At 37.3% G+C, this 19,706-nt stretch overlaps 1 protein-coding gene across 1 annotated transcript; it reads left to right on the top strand.

Moving 5' to 3' along the window:
• The first annotated feature begins 80 nt into the window (after positions 1 to 80).
• LOC135469994 (extracellular signal-regulated kinase 2-like) lies at positions 81 to 19,173 on the top strand. Its single transcript, XM_064748675.1, is given in 14 exon segments — positions 81 to 120; positions 123 to 145; positions 4,127 to 4,225; positions 5,575 to 5,695; positions 7,669 to 7,799; positions 9,057 to 9,226; positions 9,613 to 9,752; positions 11,231 to 11,288; positions 12,157 to 12,291; positions 12,656 to 12,761; positions 13,405 to 13,552; positions 15,379 to 15,476; positions 16,369 to 16,530; positions 17,385 to 19,173. Coding segments are annotated over 14 exon segments (1,617 nt in total). The 3' UTR covers positions 17,571 to 19,173.
• Positions 19,174 to 19,706: the final 533 nt, after the last annotated feature.

Consider the following 19,706-nt stretch of genomic DNA (forward strand, 5'->3'; position numbering starts at 1 on the left):
TGTGTGCGGAGACCGACGTACAGCATTCTTCCAACGGGACGTGCGCACTCGGAGATCAGTGTGTGAATGTTTCAGTAATCATGAGTTCCGAAATTGAAGCCCACATTACCAAGAAGTATGAGATAAAAAGCGTTTGGGAAAAGGGGTAAGTGAGAACATCTCTATAATTGTTTCAATTTTCCTGAATTTTGTTTGAGACGTCAACGCTTTGAAAATAGCTGTTCAAGAACTGAGAGAAAGATATTGCAACAACAACAACATTTTCGAAGTCATAACATCGCGTCTTCGAAGCACAATTTCTTTGGTAAATTGTGGTTTGTTGACTTATCCACGCAGGGATGCAGTAGTAACTATCCTCAGAAATTCTTTTACAACCCGGCAATGATGGGATACAGGAGAGACCTAAAGGCTATACATTGTTGCGATAGTTCCAGCACTCGGTCATATTAATATTAACGTACTTCCTGACAGCTTGAATACTGGGGCCACTTACAAAATAACGTGCGACAAATGTATGATAAAAACATATTGTACGCCGCTTTATGCATGTGGCCCCAGGTCAGCTGCCCTACGACAACTGGTCCAATAGTTCAAGTTGTATGGTGCACGATTTTACATAGTTTGGGAAATAACATGTAGTTATTCTTACAATTCACACAATTTTCTGTAGTTATAAATTTGTTATGTCTGGGGCTATTTTATATGTACATAATATTCCCAGCTACTTTGGTGTCAAAATATCTGTCTTAAAGCAAGGTGAATTGATAAAGACGGGATAGTCTGAATTGCTTTTCTAAATTGTGAAAATATTGCAGCAAATTAAAACCGATATTGTACATTTTCTCAGAGTATACGGAAACAACATATTTCTGTCCCTTCCACTTTGCGTGATGTGACGTCACCCATGGGCACATGACACATCTACAAATGACGCTGCCCTTTCAAATGCTCTTGATGTCATCCCTGCTAAATGCCTTACTCAGCGTCATATCTGACTGTTCGACGTCATGCAGGGAATGTTATCACGTCACATCAGGAAAATTTTATGGACACAGCTGAAGATTTTGTTTTTCAAACAATCTTCAGGTATATAGGTTAAATAGTGTTATTCATCAAAATCCTATTGAAATGTGGTGTTAGGCTTAGTCCGTAGGATTTCTTTCATTGAAAATATTTCTACGTAATTTGTATTCTGACCAGAATATTCTGGCGCTTTAAGGGTTAGAATACATATTTCACTGTGTGGTCACACATTCAACTGTTTTGACAGATCTCACCAGACATTGGTACTTTTGCAGTGATGTTACAGCTGCTCTGAGCCAATCATCAGCACACTGTCTGGTCATGTGACTGAAGTACTGAAGGTGAAAACAAAACAAATTTAACCTAGGTGAGGTAGGCACTAACTGAGGTATATTTTAGCATGAAAAATAAAAAATATAGCTTATACAGTAAGAAATTCTTTCTGGAAAAGTAATCAGATTGTGTCTATCCTTCAGATATGATAGTTTCAGTGTCATGTAGTATTATGAACTTGAGGAATCGACAAAAATTAGCATTTCGCTCATTTAGCCTTACATGTATGTAAATTATTTATCACCTCCTGCTGCTTAATTGCCAGGAACCTAGGTGCTCAACACTATGAATAACTTGATGTAAGTACAGAAAATAGTGTGAATCTTAAGAAACCAACGAGCCTGTAGTTACTCTAGATATCAGTTATTTTGAAAAAGACATTTTTCTCTGTAAAAGTGGATGATAAAACCGTTGCACCAGTCAGCGGTTGCATCAGTTGGCTGCATACCGACAGCTTGACCGTAAGTTGGGTAAAACTAAATATATCCAAGTCGTTAGGCAGTATGTCAGTTCCAGGCTGATTACTCAGACTACAATGTTTTGACTTTCTGTGATCTTTTAACATTTCATGACATACATGTGACTATAACTGCAATGTGCTCCGATATCACTTTGCAATATATACATGCTGGAGGCCGGCTTGAGTTTTTTTTTTTGTTTTATTTTGATTGGTGTTTTATGCCGTACTCAAGAATATTTCGCTTATACATCGGCGGCCAGCATAATGGTGGGCGGAAACCCGGGGGAAACCCACAACCATCCGCAGGTTGCTGACAGACCTTCCCACATACAGCCAGAGAGGAAGCCAGCATGAGCTGGACTTGAACTCACAGCGACTGCATTGGTGAGAGACTCCTAGGTCATTACGCTACGCTAGCGTGCTAACCTTGAGGTTTGAGTTCATATACATGTAGGTACTGAAAGACAAAGATGTCAGAGGAAAGGCAATGTCAAAAAAAAAAAAATAATTCAGTTTATTTTTTTGAATATTTTTAACATCTGATATATATGCACGTACTTCATTTTTTTGCCTTAATCTACAAATTGATGGATGATAAAGTACTATGATATTCAGTTTTGGTACCTCAAATGGCAGATCAAAACAAAAAGAAACTAAATTTCAATTGAAAGAAAAACCCGAGAGTGGAGGTGCCCTTGAAAAAATGACATTGACTGTGTGAACGGCTGACTTGGTATTTCTGGGAATCAAGAATGACTGTCGGTCACACAATTCCTTGTCTGTCTTTCTGTCGCATGAATCTTCAGTTGTTCAGGCCACTGATAAATGTGAGGCCATTCTGCATTTACTAGGCATTACAGGTCCTTACCGCGCACTGGCCCCAGTAACACGGTAGGGCGTCCGCTTTGGGAACGGTAGATCCAGAGTCAATCCTGGGTCAAGTCACACCTAAGACCTTAAAAAAGAAAGTTTTAACTTCCTCGCTTGGCGTTCAGCATGAAGGGGATAGTGCAACGACTGGATGACCCATATCAGTATAATGGCTCAAGCGGGGTGGCTTACTTGCCTTCGGTAAGGTTTCTCAGTGAAGCATCACTAGATAAGAGAGCGGTGGAAATCCTTCCTGCAATAAGGAGGCGCATTACATGCATTCTAAGGATTCCTTCGTCATCACTGAAAATTTGTTAAGTACAACGATAAACCCCAAACACTCACTCACTCCTTACTGTGCATCGTCAAAAGTCAGAATGAAAGCTTATGGCCTTTCCGGGCATCTCGTCGAGAACCTTTGCTTGTGCGTAAAGACACAGAATTTCATGTGACATGCTTTTATATACATTTTTTTTACAGTAATAATGATATGTGAATTGGATATTTAGAAGATCTGTCTTACCCCATCTTGTCTTTTCGCCCATTGATTTAGAAATATGGACGGGAGTATGTCAGAATCAAAGATGGCAAACTATTCTAGGGGTCATACATTATATATTCTTACCACTGTTTGTCTTTATTTTACAGCTACAGGTATAAGTGTAATAGAGATTATTGTAGTTTTGGTGAAATATGCATGGTCCTGCAGTAGATTTTCTATTTAGACTATGCCCCTGATATAGCTGGTACAAGTGATATAGCTGGTACAGGTGATATAGCTGGTACAAGTATCATGTACATGTAATAGTAGAAATGATGTATATGATCATGATAATGTTCGTCAGTTTTATAGAGGAACTCAGAGCCCAGGAAAACCTCCATGTTATGGCAAGTCAGTGAGTGTAACATGACGCAAATGGCTGCACGAGTGTTGTCAAGCTCTTATTGACACCAAACGCCCACAGACCAGGTTTCTTAAGGGGGTCTTGAAAAACTTAGAAAATCTGAAACTTGAAAGAAACTTTTCCAGGTTTTGGAAAATCAGGGGGTTTTGTAGTTGGGCCTGGAAAAACATTGAAATTGAGACTACAGAACCAAACTGAGCAATTGCGTATAGTATATCCTCTTCACAAAATTTGTTTTGCGACGTTGAAATTCCTTAATGCAGTTCTATGTATATGAGAAAGACTGAAAATGCAACTAATTGGAGTCAATTTACATGGCTTTAAAGCTTGTATAAGCGTAGAATATTTATTCCAAATATCTTGGAAGGTACGTTCATTTATCCCCAATGCATAGCTTGCCATTGACCACCAAGAGCACCAGCAATGTACAGCATGTGTAAATAAACAGACTACATGTGTCTTATGTACAGAAACATCTAACTGATGTTTTGTTAACATACGTACCTGTACATTCTTCATCACTTTAATTTCTTAGGCTTATGGCATTGTCTGGAAGGCCATTGACAGAAGAACAGGAGAGGTAGTGGCAGTTAAGAAGATATTTGATGCTTTTCGTAATCAAACAGATGCCCAGGTAAGAGGATAATTTCCGTTCATCTTGTTTTTAAATGTTTCATGGGTAATAAATCAGCATGTGTGCCATTGTTCTTTACAGCATGTGTGTTTTCAAATAAGGACCTATGTCATCTCAGTAATCAACCAGCTCAGGATTTGAGCTTAGACTGTTTAAAAGGAGGTTATGTAGGGCTCGGTATTAAAATTACATCAACCCTCTAATCACTAGGTAATTTGTAGCAGCAATTTTTTCACTGCTGGAATGATATTGTGGAATGTGCAAAAGTATACTCTTAGCCATGTCTTGTCCCAATTTTTACACATGAATGGGTGTTTGTAGCTTATGGCTTAACAACAATGTTAGAGGCTACAAGTGCAGTAAAATCACACTTTTTAGCTGTGTTAGTTTCCGACAGCCCCACCTTAACTTGTTTGCGTGAGCTCCTGTAATGTTGATTCGGTGTACATGCGTGACCTGTGCACATGTGCTGTATACATATGAACAAATACACTGTGTACATGTGCATATGATGTATATTTGTGAAAGCATTGTATATACCTTCATACTGCATATTAACACAACCAAATTTGAGCAGATGCAAAATGCCCAAATTAATGCTACAAAAAGGCCCCAGTTACAAAGCTACGGTACATGTATATAAGGAAAGATGTTCAAACAAAATGTTTTAAATCGTAATCTCCTTATTCACTGAAAGTGATATTCCGATCAAAGCTGAAATACAACAGTGAAGCCACATTGGATGTACATGCATGTTAGACACTTCACTTTGGAATCTATCTTTTTGTTAAATATATTGCATCTGTGATGTATTTTCTTGACTTTTCCCATTCTACGGATCTTCTTTAAATCTACATGTAAATCGCTGGTTTGTAGCTAAATTCTTTGTGACTTTAAATGTTTCAGTTCCAAAATTTTTATTCTAAATCTTGCCGTTATACGGTATTACAGTTTAGACTACGGCATATCTAGGAAAAATAATGAAATTTAATGCACAAAGGTAAGTGAAAGGTTCTATATCTCACGCCATTGATTTGGTTAAGCAGCAATCAAATCCAACAATAACCTATTTATATCAATGATGTATAAACAAATGCAAGGTAAAATGTCATTTATATGATTAATGCAATATGTTAAATAGCATTCACGCCATTGAGCTTCTCTGTGAAAAAATGGATGTTATATAGGTTTGGGGTTCCCAAACAATGTTCAAACTGTATGATGGTCCTCAGTGGATCTCTTATTAGGCTTTGCAGTAAGGTGCAGACTACTCTCAGGACTATAAACCACTGCTTGTACATCTAACATTCTTGTTCTGGTGTGCATTAAAATGTTCTTGTTTATTTCAGAGAACTTTTCGCGAGATCATGTTTCTTCAAGAATTTGGTGAACATCCCAATATAATCAAATTGCATAATGTGATCAAGGCAGAGAACGACAAAGATATATATCTTGTTTTTGAGTTCATGGGTAAGAATATGTGTATTACCTCTATAGTACACTAATTTTACTTATTTCTGTTTTATCTTAATTTAAGGGAATTAAAAATAGGAAGTGTGAAACATGAATGGTGAGGTAAAAATTTGAAAGAAGCAATAAATATATTTTTGTCATAAAGCATAGACTGTTTTTATTATTGTCAGGTAGAGCCACCTGTTAAGGATAGATTAGGAAGTTCTAAAGCTAACTTCACAAAAAATAGTTTTTAACTCCAGGAATTGATGACGGGTAGTGATGTTTAGAGGTTGTTTATGTTAAGCAATACTGTTTTTATAGCCTAGACTTAGCGTAGCAAATTAAAATGGTACTCTGCAGAAGATTACATGTAAACGGTCCATTTAGTAATTTATTCTTCATAGTCCTTCAATACTGTTATTTTACAGGTACAGATAGAAAAAAATCTGTAATTTGTGAAATATCCACATTCTGCATGTAATTTGTTTTCATTTGATGTAAGAAGAGCTGGGTCATTCCACATCAAATCAGCCAAAAAAATTTTTTTTTGTGGTGACCATCTCGCATATTGCTGCAAAAATTCTTAAAAATTCCTTGACATATATGAGGAAGATTTCCCAAGTTATAGCCCCAAATTCCAAGTGGTTTTTGAGATATGACCATCTAAAACATCCTATAAAGTTCATTTTCAACATATGCGAATAGGATATCTGTTCTGGAGGCATTTTTGGATGATCATAACTTCCAATTCAATGGGCCTAGAAAATCTACCTACAGGGTATTTTCTACCCTGGCTTTCAGAATATGGAATCAAAATATAAATATCTTCAATACTTTTTTTAGATATATGCCCCTAAATATTGTTCAACGTTCAACGCATACGCTATATTTTGTATTTTCAATGAGCTGCCATAGGTCATGTGATAGATTTAGGAGATATGTGTTGCCTGATTAATATTGTTGATGTATATGACAATTTGCAGAAGAAAGTCTGACAACTTTGAGGCATTATTATTCATGTAGTTGCTGTCTGAACTTTGCTCCAGGACAAAAAGTGGACATTTTACCTTGTTTTTGTCTTAAGTGATCCCCATGTTGACAGTTGAACACCTCTTTGAAATTTTTTTTCACATCTGGATACATCTATTAGCCAACTATGGTAGAAAATTCTAGAGCTGTTCTCAACTCCTCCTGCTGAAATTAAATTTTTGAAAAAGTCACGGAATTTTTAAGAATTTTTTCAGCAAAATCCAAGAGGGTCACCACAACAGCCAGCTGAACTGACACAGAATGACCCAGCTGCTTGTAAATGGACAATTTATGTCTATATTTATTTCACTGGTGTTCTATGCTAGACTCAGTTATAGTGTATCCCTATGACAGTTGCTTTGATGGGTATAATTACAATCCAGTTGAAATCACCTCACCTCTCCAGAGTCCTGTTTTGCAAAGTGGTTGTGTGACATATTTACCATGATAGTGACGTATGAATTTGCATTATGTTGGCATGACATTAAAACAAGCGCAAGTTAAGATCACTAGGTGAAACAGGTCCCTGGTGCAGGTAGCAGCCCGATAACTGACAGTAAAACCCTAGACCCTATAACCCTAGTAAAACTTCTAACACTCCATGTAAACTTATTGACAAAGGGCTATTCACCTCCTGATAGAACTCATTCCACAGCTCAGCCAGCATGGACATCTGAACTGTTTATAATCTGTTTTCTGTTGCTACTTGCTGGAAACATATTGGTACTAACGACAGTGCAGCATTTCATTACCTACCGATAGCTTTGTCACACACTCAAGGTGGGTTTTAGTTGGCAGTGGGCATTTGTTGCCCATGATCTTTGTCAAAATACATGTACACTGTACATGTGTACAGTGAGCATGTGTTAGCTGAGAATGAAGAATTATTATTTCTTGTAGCTATATGAAGGAAATAATTACTTCAAGTAAGCATGCATTTCACAATTCAAACATTTCAGATACAGATCTGCACAATGTCATCAAACGGGGGAATATACTGAAGGATGTACACAAACGTTATATCATGTACCAGTTACTGAAGGCTATAAGTTATCTACACTCTGGCAATGTCATACATAGAGATGCCAAGGTAAGCATTTGTTCCCATTATGGCTGTCACAGACTGTAACAATTGTGTGTATATTGGGACAGCACACAGAGTTAGAATTGCATGCATACTGTTTTGAGACTTCCAACACGGTCCTACATGCTGTATAAGCCTGTTTTCAGCTTGAGCACATCACCATAATGCATTACTATTTCAACATGCATTTAGCTAGCGAATCGTGCAGCCGTGATTTGCACAGTCAAATCTGAGAAAACATGGCTGAATATTTCATGGACGGCTCAGCTGTTCTTGTGAAAAGCCTTGCATCTTTTACTTCACTGTGTTGGCATATAGATACAATGTAGTTGAAGTAGTCAAGCATGGAATTTACCAAAGATCGACTTTAGTGTTATCAACAACAACAACGGTGCAAGGAGCCAGCTTCGAAGGGAACTTGGCTGATCCCATAATATACTGTCTTTGGTTGGAATTTAACCCGCCTGCTAGTAAAACAGCTGTTATCTAATTCGATGTAGTTTGGCTAGTCAAAATAACTGCTGGCTGACCCATGGATAGGAAAAACTTTGCCGGGCTTTCAGGAGTTGTGTAAGAAACTCTGGGAGGCCAACTAAATTTTAACAGCTGTGAGGAAAATTTGGCTTTAAACACATATACATACTCTGGTGATTTAGGGCGTGATGGGTAAACAAATTGGGAGTTCATTCGTCTTAAGTTTGAGCAATCTTCGACATGCCAGTGAAAGTGAAAGAAAAGTAGATACCAACATGTATTGGCTTCCAAAGAACGTCGCTTTGATACATGCCATCCCACTGACTGTGTCTCTGCTATGGACAAGCGAGTGAGCTTCTAACAAATTGTTGGAAATGTCAACTGTGTTTAACAACACAATGGCCGTTTGACGGCTACAGTAGTGGTAACTGTTCTAACTGGCTACAGAGGAAGATTAACCTGAAAGATATCCAAAGCTAATAGAAAGATTGCAACATAGAGCTATGAAAAGTGATGCATGAAGACATTTTTGTAAAAATCTGAGAACAGACCATTAAACACTGTCCACTTAAATAATTGGAATAATTATAGCAATTTTTTATGCGGATTCAATTTGCTTAAATTTTTTGAAACTATTCGAAGGAGAATCGTAAAACTCACAGGTTAAATTGACTATGCAAACTTTAGATCATGTTGGAAAACCAGTTGCTTACAACTGTAAGTAGCACTCTGTCTAAAGGTGTATGTGTTGATATTTCAATATGCCCATTTTTTTTCCTGACTATGCAGCCCTCCAATATCCTGCTGGACAGTGAGTGCTTAGTAAAGGTCTGTGACTTTGGACTGGCTCGCTCACTTTCTCAGATTGGTGTAGATGAAGAGACCGGAGACCCAAACCTGACAGAATATGTGGCCACAAGGTGGTACAGAGCTCCTGAAATTCTTTTGGCTTCTCACAGGTGGGTTGGTCAACGTCAAGGTTAGACCATTGCGGTTGACCTTAATATTTTAAAGCTGCTTATGTATGATGTCTTGTCTTATTGTTGCTTGACATCATACCACTGAGCTCATATGTCTCTTTTTCACGTCATGGTATCATCTGGGTGTAAAATGAGCCCCAGAGCTGTTTGAAAAATCATCTGTATTTGACATGTAGGGTTGTACACGGCCTGCAACTAACACCAGTGTGGAATGCAGAAATTACGTGATCAGTGTAAAAAAAAAAATGTAAAAAGTAGTTTTTGTTTCTTTTCTGCTAAGAAAAGATTGTATGCATTGTCTTTATCATTGTATACATTTATATGGGCCACTATTTAGAAATTGTGACATATTTTGTATATTTCAGGTACACAAAGGGAGTGGATATGTGGAGTTTAGGCTGTATTCTTGGGGAAATGTTACTGGGGCGCCCTTTGTTCCCAGGCTCATCCACCCTAAACCAAATTGAGAGAATCATGGCATCAATAGCCAAGCCCACCAGAGAAGGTACTGGGAAACATTGTCATTACAAAGCATCAAAAATATGTCGTAAAACACTACCTATATCATATATCAGGCAAATTTGATTTTTGTAGACTGCGCACGTAATTATATTTTCTTAAGGAATTTTGATAATTTAATGGGTCGAGAATTACACTGTATAAGCAGTTATTACAAAGGCTGAAATATTAGTAGAAAAATGGCCCGTTCTCATGTCAGCCAGTAATAGCATCCGAATGCCGAAAATATGTACCCAGGGCATTTAATCCAATTACCGTTCACAGGACACAGACAAATCTGCTGAAGACCTGAAACTGGCTTAAATCCATGTTGCCAGCAGGGGCAAATACACGGGGTTATATACCCCTGCTTTGCATTCACGGGAGCGATGTCAAACTGGCTCAAGCCAGCTTCGCATTTAAACCAGCTTAAATTAGTCAGTGTCAACGGGGTAATAGAGAAAATAACAAATCCAGCCTACACCAATCATTTCTACATATATTTCTATCATTTAATGGATATTCTAACATACCTCCAAAAACTTTAACACTGACACCAATGGTGAGGGAAGTGTGCTAAAAGTGTCTATAAACAGTTGCCTTCCTTGTCATGAATGCTGGGACAGTTCCATTTTGCTGATAAATTAGGGGGGCTGGGTTGTGCAGTCAGAATGTATTTTTTTTTCTTCAAAATTTGAAGGCTCACATTGTCCGAGGACAAAGGCAAAATGAATTTAGATATAATTGGTCAGGGAGTTAAGTTTAAAAGTGAATTATTTACCAGTACCGACATCATACGGCCAATTGCCACTTATCCTGTGTATCAGATATGAAGAGGTGGCATCAAACAACAAGTATCTACATGTGGGTACTATATCTGGATAAGCGCAGCATGGGCAGTGATGCGTTTTTTCAACGTTCTCTTTACTTGTAACCCCTCCAAAAGCAGCGGTTTCTACATGAAATAGAACGTTCAGTTCTGACATGTTTTTTATTAGTTTGACCTAAAATTATTGTCCCTCTGTCATCGCAAAACTGTTATGTTTAAATTTAGAGCTCAAACTGACATGAAGTGATGCTGGCAGGAAATGTGCATTTATTGGTCAATAACTGTCACGTGCCTTGCTCTGATTGAATGATTTATTTTCCACTCATTCCATTGGCATGGACGTGCCCAAGATCATAACAAAACAACCTAGACTCTTACATTTTAACAAGGACAGAACGGTTGTTTTCAGTTTTGCAATAGGCAAAATGGAGTTGCCCACAGCAGATTTTGGCACTGACTTTATTTATAATTTATCAACTTGAGGTAAATATTAGAATTTTTTTTATGGCATGCACCTGCAAGGAAATGCATACTCTTTTCAATGGTATTTGATTGATATTTAAATTTTCTTCGCCTTTAAATTGCCTTTGGCTGTCATCAGTCTAGATGATTGTTAACTGCCGTGCTTTCATGCAGCATTTGTTGGTACTTTACAGACATTGACAGTATAAAGTCGGCATATGGAGCTTCAGTATTAGAGAAAACATCTATCAGGTAGAAAAAAAGTTTCTTTGTGTTATTAGTTGCTGTGAGGTAGGTTGATAATGTTCCAGGGATTTGTACATTTCGATTTTATGAACCAATATTAGGTTCATGCAATTGAGTTCAAGATTGAATGTTGTGGTTGGAAACTAAATATGTCCACAGGTTTTTAATCCATTTTTTATTTTACATCATCTTTAATATATATATTTATTTATGTATTTATTTATTTTAATCAGAAAAAAGTAAAGCTCTTTTTTTGTGGTGGTTGTTTTTTCCCGAGAATTAGTCACAGTGCACCTGCAGATGTTAAAATCACTCAACAGTTAATGGGTGAAGGTGTGAAATGAATGTTGATACAAATTTATGGATAATGACACAATAGAACATTAAATTTGCCTTGGTTTGTAAATTAAATTGACTTAATTGAGACCCCAAATTGGCCATTAGATAATTTTTCAACTCATTTGAAAATAAATTCGAATTTTGGTTTGTAGACTTTGGACTTTCGTGAAACCCTGTGTTTTTAGCTTTGTTTCCACATTAACCACTCTGTAACTGAGTACATTTACTACTTTGACTGGCACTCATTTTGGCTGTCTTCAACATGTTATGAATTCAAAGAATTCCAAATTCTCTCTACTGCATCAAAAGTTTTCTCTCTGTTTTGTGAAAGTGAAATTCAGTATAGTTTTTACCACCTACGTAATTCTTATCATACGACGTAAAGATTCTCTTGTTAATAGGGTATGTTCAAAATGTTTTCAACTCCTGTGAAGACCTTCAGTTTTAGTTGATGCGTGTTAATGTTGTGTGGAATAAAAAGTTGGTGTGCAATTTAATGCTGTAAACATGTAAATAAACAAATTTTGTATGACAGGCCTAAACAGCGATTGGAGGATATGATTCCTGATGCTCCTCCAGAAGCCATAGACTTGATGAAGAAGTTGCTCCAGTTTAACCCTGACAAACGAATCACTGCTGATGATGCTCTCAAACATGCTTATGTCTGCAGGTTAGTCTTCTCCATGCAAATTATATGAAAAATTGGTATGAATTTGAATTAAGGTTAAAACCTGCGTGGTATATGGTATACTATGGAAAGACATAGATTGTTGTACAGTCATGGACATTGTATCAAATATATACAATGTAGTTAGTGAAGTCAAGATACAGTGTCACCTCATGTAAGAAAAGTTCAGTGTTCTGCTTTATTATAGAGCAGTATAAATATTTATCCCAGTAAATTTATATTATGTTTGCTACAAGGTTCATTTTAAAGTTTCTAAAATGTAATTGTTTAGTAAGATATTGCCATTAAAAACCTTCACAACAGCTATGTACACCTTTTCTCGACTCCACACTACGGTATGTTGTAGATTTCATAACCCAGCTGAAGAACTGTCATTGGATTATGATGTGCTTCCACCACTGGCTGATGATGTTCAACTGACAATAGAAGAGTACAGGAATAAGTTGTATGAGGTATATAGGTGTTTGATAACAGGGCAAATGACCTAAATGTTGCCCGAAAAGTACACATGTGGAGGCAAATAAAGGTCATAAACTATTGCTTTTGGTGCTAAAACTTACATTTTCCAGTAGGATATCATCCTACCTTTTAAACAAACACTTCTCTAAGATAGATAGAACTCTCAGAATCTGGCAAAATTTGCAACTTAGTGATGGGCAAATTTAGGGTGTTACCTTAAATTTATTGGATCTCTTCATATAATAATCATTTAATATGTTTGTGAATTTATCATTTATGTCGCTTTAATTGAGTTTATGAGATGTAGATATCTGTGAGAAGATAGCAGTTATACAAATGTGTTATTGGCCAAGTTTTCTTTGCCCACAAACTAGGAAGAGTGTCTCAGTAAAAATAATTAATAAATGCAATCTAGTTGTATTAATGTGATAATGGCATGCTTATATTTGTTCAATTCGCAATTAAATATAGTCAAATTGTATGTGTAATGTAGAACTGACTGCCAATAAAACATGAAACTTTTTTGACGGGAGTGAAGCCAGTGTGGAAATTTATGCCCTATGTTTCCTGGACGTACTTGAGTGTCATCCAAGGTAATAGTCATGGGATGAAAACATCTTTGTGGTGGGGTTTCAGATGATTTCCCAGAAGAAGGCTGAGAGGAGAAGGAAGAGGCGGGAAGATAGAACAAGTGCACAGCAGGCAAATCGTCATGGTCACGGGGATGGAAACGATGTATCTGCTGGGGAACCTACTCAGAAAGAGAACAGCCAAGTCAGACGGGGTGAGACTATATATAGAGCTGACTAATGGATAGAATGAACTGTCAACACTATCTAGACCCAGACAAATTGTTTCTCTTTTCTGCTTTTGGTCAACAAATGTTTTTGTGAACTATTGTTTGAGGTTTTGTCTGTAAAGCATGAGAGCCCCCAGCGGGATCATGTGAACAAAGCTAGCTATTCTTTCTTCAGGTAAGCTTTGATGGGTTATTATGCATTCATGTATCATGACAGTCGCTCAGGCCACATAATTTGGAGCGAACAAAACCATCGTTCGCTTGTCGGTTACGTGGAGTGTAATTGTGCAGTTATGCTGATCTGTCCCTGAAAAATTCCCACAGTTGCAGCGCTTGAACTGTGTAGTGTTCAGTGGGTATATTAGCCTTGCCCACAGAATGTTGCCCGCCATCCTCAGCAACAGCTACCACAAAACAGAAGTCATGTCAGTTGTTAGAGCTACCTCTTCCCAGGTTGTGCTAATACTTGTCCGTTTGTAAAAAAAATAAGTGCAGAGACGACTGTGAACGAAAGTCGTCATTTGGTGCTGTGATGCTGTAAAGTGTTCTGTTGAACTTGAACTAAATACCATTAGGCACTAAAAGTTATGCAGTCACCAGCTTTCCGCCCTGAGCAATTTTCATTGAGGTCCACGCTCTGTTTATTATTCAAATTAAATAAATAAATCAAATTTATAACTTTCTGACGGTGTATAGGTAACGTCTGAGAAGGCTTCCATGTTAAATATTAAACCTTTTGGCAAAGAAATTACTTTCAGCCACATTTTCCCACAGTGAGCATGTGCACTACATGTCTCCTTTGTTGTGTACACAGCACATGCTAGCTGGCAGCATTCGTCAGTTATAAATGTGCTCTTGGTGAGCTAGAGGTTGGTGGAGAAAGGTGACAATCCATTTGAACAGAATTTAAATTTTCACTGGTCAACAGTTTCCCATGAGGTGGTCATGGTTATATTATTTCACCCTGGGAACAAAACCATTTTATCAAACAGGGATGGTGAGGGTTTCACAAGCCATTTGGATATTACATACACTACAAGTAGCTAACTGTAAAAGTAATTATTAATCATCGAAAGAAAATGAATATACTTAGGAATATAACATATGCTGGTGTGGCTTTGAAAGTCATGTGATGCTCGGAGTGTATGACAGATATGTTTTATTATGGCTTCCTGATCAACCCTGATCTATGCTGATCACCGTTTATGCTGTGGCCATCGATGTAGCCATTGTGATATCTTAGAATTCCGCTGGACATGTATGATGGGGAACTGTACTGCAATACAACTAACTTTTGCCGAAGTTACAGTAAATGAAAGAAAAAAATCTGCTAGGAAGTAGTGTGGATGACTTTATTAGTTTATGTGACCAATTTGCACAAATGATTGGTGTGTCTTCATGTTGTGGCAAAACAGGACGATCGGTTATTCAAGGCTTAAAACCCGTAATCGACTTGATTATGTCAACCATCCAAATTTCATGGCCTGGTCACTGTGAGTTCAAGTCCAGCTCGTGCTAACTGCTTCTCTGGCCGTATGTGGTAAGATCTTTCAGCAACCTGTGAATGGTCGTGGGTTTCCCCTCAGGCTCAGCCTGGTTTCCTCCCACTATAATGCTGGCCACCATTATATGAGTGAAATACACCAATCAAGCACCAATCAAGTAAATAAATCAGATACTTTTCTTGCATTTTATTCCACTACTCTAATCTGAAACTAGTCATTGGATACTCAGGATATATGGCAAGTGGCTGTCCACTACTTGCTGATAACTTGACAAACATTTCTCATATATTTGAGAAATACTTTCAGGTGCAGTTTATGGTCAGCCCACCCATGAGCCCCCACCCAATGTGTCCGCCAAATCACGTGCCCTCATGAGGCAAAGGAGTTATGAGAACATGCAAGCAGTAAGTACTAAAAATTTGTCTATGACTTTAAATTTCGTCATGACCTTGGAAAAGAAAGGCCTGCCAGATAGGCTATAAGCAAGTAATATTAAAGCCAAGAGCCCTGCCTGAAAAAGCATTGTCAAACCATGTTGAAGGACACTCTTAGTAGCAGTGCAGTTAAAATATAGCATATTGTGTGATCTGGAATAATGGAAGTACAGTGTTTTGTACTCGTCAGTTTGAGTTTGTTGCCCCTGCATTACTGGAAGTGGTGCACCTCATGATTATGAGGTCAGCTATCTTAGTTTGAATAAGGTGTTGAAGGTTTTTAAAGTGTGTAGGTCCACTTCTAGTCCTAAATTGCATTTTTGTGGCAAAATTTTGTCATGGGATGAGTTCAGACCACTGGAGTTCTCATCAGATTGGAAGCGGAGTACAGGTTCATGGGATTAGTCTTGTTATTATAAAGTCAGTCTGACATCTTAACTTAGACTGTCTACCCAAATGATGTCACCAGGGCTCATTTGTTCAAGACTTGATACCAGATTTAAGCCAAGCCTTCAATTTTGTACTTAGCCCAAAAATAATTGCGTAAAAATACCTTAAACACTGAGGAGCTGCCGCAGTTATACTTTGACTATAGACAACTGCATGGGCTGTTGAGGTTGGCAGAAATTTTAAATACATAGTATGACTTAATATCAGTATTAGCTTATACACTTGTGAACAACTGCTCCCAGGTACCAAGCCTAACCATGCCTGGTCGAAACTCAAGGCTGCTAAATACGCATTTTGGATAAGTACATTGCATTCTTTAACATTAACTAATTCACTGGTATATTAAAAATGCTCTGTTGATAACCTCTGAATAAAATGTTTATTTACACTGGGTTTACACATCATTCGTTAGGAAGCCAAACTGGTTGGAGCCCCTAAAGGCAGACAAGTGTCAGCCCCTGTGGGAGGCCGAGTGCAGAGCCGCCCTGTGTCCAGTTTCTACAGAGGAGCCAGTAACCCTGTCATAACAAGAGAGGACACAAGGCCTGGTCTGTCTGTAACCAGCTCGAGAATGGTATGATTAATTAAGTTGAACTCATGACTCTTTGGAGTGGTTGGACAAAATATTTGTATGCTTTTTGTGAGAAAGAATTTAAACCTGTGGCCTTCAAACCTCTCTCGTATCTACATGTTTATACGTGTACATGTAGCTTGATGGACTGTGGATTGGCTTGTATTGGACCACACTGAATTACTTCTGTTTAGAGCACTCTCCTATGTGAAAGGTGCTGTTGTTAGACTGAAATAATGGAGAAGCTTCGAGGTTTAAGCAGAACAAGTTTACCTACATGTATAGCGGAAAGAGCTGGTGAATTCGAGAGAGAATTTCTCTTTCCGTCTCTCCTGCAGCTTTGCAAACAGATCAGGAAAGGCAAGATTTTACTCACCCTTTTTGGGAAATTATAAATTGATTAAAACCGCCAACAATTATGCTATGCAACAATCAATTTAATAGGCAAACCTTGTGAAGTTGATAGGGGTTACCATTCTATCAGAGTTTGATAGAAACTATCAGAGTTTCTATCAAACATCTCTCACAGTTTCCCTGACTCTCAATGGCTGATGTCCTGGTTTTACCATATTCTGTTCCCTGGAAGATTGTTATTACTATTTCAACAGAACCTAAACACTACATGCTCACGTTATTAGTTCCCGCTCATATTACCTCGTAGCTATTGTGTGAAAGGGAAGTAACTCAGTGAAGGTCTGTTTTAAGTTGAAAAGTTTGTTCTTTTCTTAGTAATGGTTGTGGCGCATGAACTTAAGAATGCTTTTGCATGCAACCGTATCTTTTCCTGTTCTTTTATATTGAATTCCATGGAAATAATATAAGGTAACATTTTTTTGTGCTGTCTTTTGTTATTACAGATCCCTGGCCAGAGACCACTATCATCCAAAGACCCCTGCCCTAAGCCCATATATGGGAGAAAGCAATTCAGTAATGCTGTCAATCACCCATCTGCTGGTGACCCAAAGTCAACATTTGGCAGTTACACACAGAGCTATGGAACTATTTCATCCAGCAGTTTGGCGGCACTACAAGCAAAGAAGTGATGACCTCATGACATTACCAATCTAACACCGTCTGCTCTCATTTCTCACATAGTATGTGATTGTATTGCAGGATAAGTAGTGTAGAATATCCTTACATTGATTTGCTCATTATCTAGATTCATATTGTAACGTGCATTTTTCACTGCCCATTTTTATTCATTTGTTCACTCTGGAGGGATCTGTTTGTCACAACTTGTGTATAATTTGAATGAGAAATGCCATTATTAAAATAATTGACACTTTAATTAATGACTCATGAGCAGTTTAGAACAGTTTATCCAGGGGTACATCTTTCTGGTTTTAGAACTAAGTAAGAAAGTTACTTTATTGTTATTAATTAACATTTTATGCAAAGGTAAAGATTTAAAATTGTGTATACAGGCTCATATTGGTGTTACCTATTTTAACATCTGCTGTTGGGGTCTAATTTCTAGGGCCCATTGTATGTTGATTCATATTGGTGTGGACCAGGCTTCTATATAAACAGTTATTTCTATATAAATTCTTTTGATCAATTTCCTGTGGTCCATGGTAACTACGTCTTCTTTAAGTCATTCCATTTCAGAGAAGATTGTGGTTAATTAGATTCATATTTAAACTGTAACGGTTTCACTCAGATTTATAGTTTCCATAGCAATAGACTTAAGGTAGCAAAGTGGCCAATTTCAGTGATGTTAACCCATTAGAATTTCTACCGTTTTATGGAGAGATTCGAAAGTTTGGTAGACATGCTTATATTGGGTTAAAATACTTCCAATTTTAACTACAACTGAGTATGGATGATCTAGTTTCTACAACAGCAAATCTTATACAGCACATACATATGCATGCTTTAGTTAATGAAATCCATGATGTCAAAGAAATATCTTGCAGTGTGAGAATTCATTAAGTTCATTTATTTATTTATTTATTTTGAGAAATAGTAATGAAATAGAATGTCTATACAAAGCAGTAGACTGTTGATCAGGTAACTTTATGTAAACTGTTTAAATTGATAATTGGTCTATAGGTGTAAACATGTCTCACTTCATGTAGGGATTTACTCGTCAATCCAAAGACAGATAATGGATTTTGAGTAATTTGAAAGCTTGTTTTGTAGATACTAGTACTCCTGTATTTGATGATTTGAAGATATAACACAAATCTCAAATGCTTCATGTTGATTAAGGTGAGATGGTAAAATGCAATGTAATATATTTGAAGCGACAATGAAAGATACTGAAATCCCTAAATATAAAAGGGACTGGCTGACTTAGAGAAGCATCAAGACTGTCTCAGACAAATGAGGTTAAGTAATCATTCCTACCCCTTGCCACATGTACATGTGGGGCTTCACTTTAAGGCGAGTTAACTTCACCTGTAAACCTGACCAATTCCATATTCGTGAGAGGGAAGAATGATTCTTCCCCAAGACATAAATACCAAGCAGATAAACACATTCAAAGAAATAAAACCAAATGCATGAATATGGTGTTTATTCTGCTGCTTAATATTGATTGACCTAGCCCATGTACTATCATGGTGAGATCCTGGCCATGTGAATAATATTGAAATCGAGGCTAAAACCAGTTCGCAAGTGTGTCCGGTCATTTTTTTTTTTTTTTTTTTTTTTTTTTTTGATGTAAGGTCATAATTTGTAAACAGTTTCATTTGTTATGTCAGAAGGTGTAAATTTTGTCATTCTTCATAATATAGTTTACCTAGAACATTATTTAATATTTTAAGAGCTAGACGGTAGTATGAATGGATTTCTTAGGTTGGACTTAAGATTCAGTGTATTAAAATCACTTAGTTTCGGAATATAGTACGGAAACAAAAGTTTTGTCTATTCCACAATTTCCTTTTGTGACGCCACGTAAGAAAACTTGACGTCACCCATGGCTGAGGTACAGTCACAATTGACGCTGCATGCTGTTGAAACCATTCTAGCATGATTATCTTACTGGACGTTGTATCAGCTTGATTCAGCTTCACACACAAGAAATATGATCAAATTTTTCAGAAACCGCCAAAGATTTTTTAGTTTTGAGGATTCATCAGTTATTGGGGTTAGTGGTTTTCAGCATTAATCCTGTCCAACCGTAGTTCCTTCCCACGATTTTAATATTTTCACCTGGTTTCTAAGGGAACTGGGGT

Source organism: Liolophura sinensis, chromosome 7 (assembly GCF_032854445.1).
Source record: "Liolophura sinensis isolate JHLJ2023 chromosome 7, CUHK_Ljap_v2, whole genome shotgun sequence".
Taxonomy (NCBI): Eukaryota; Metazoa; Mollusca; class Polyplacophora; order Chitonida; family Chitonidae; genus Liolophura; species Liolophura sinensis.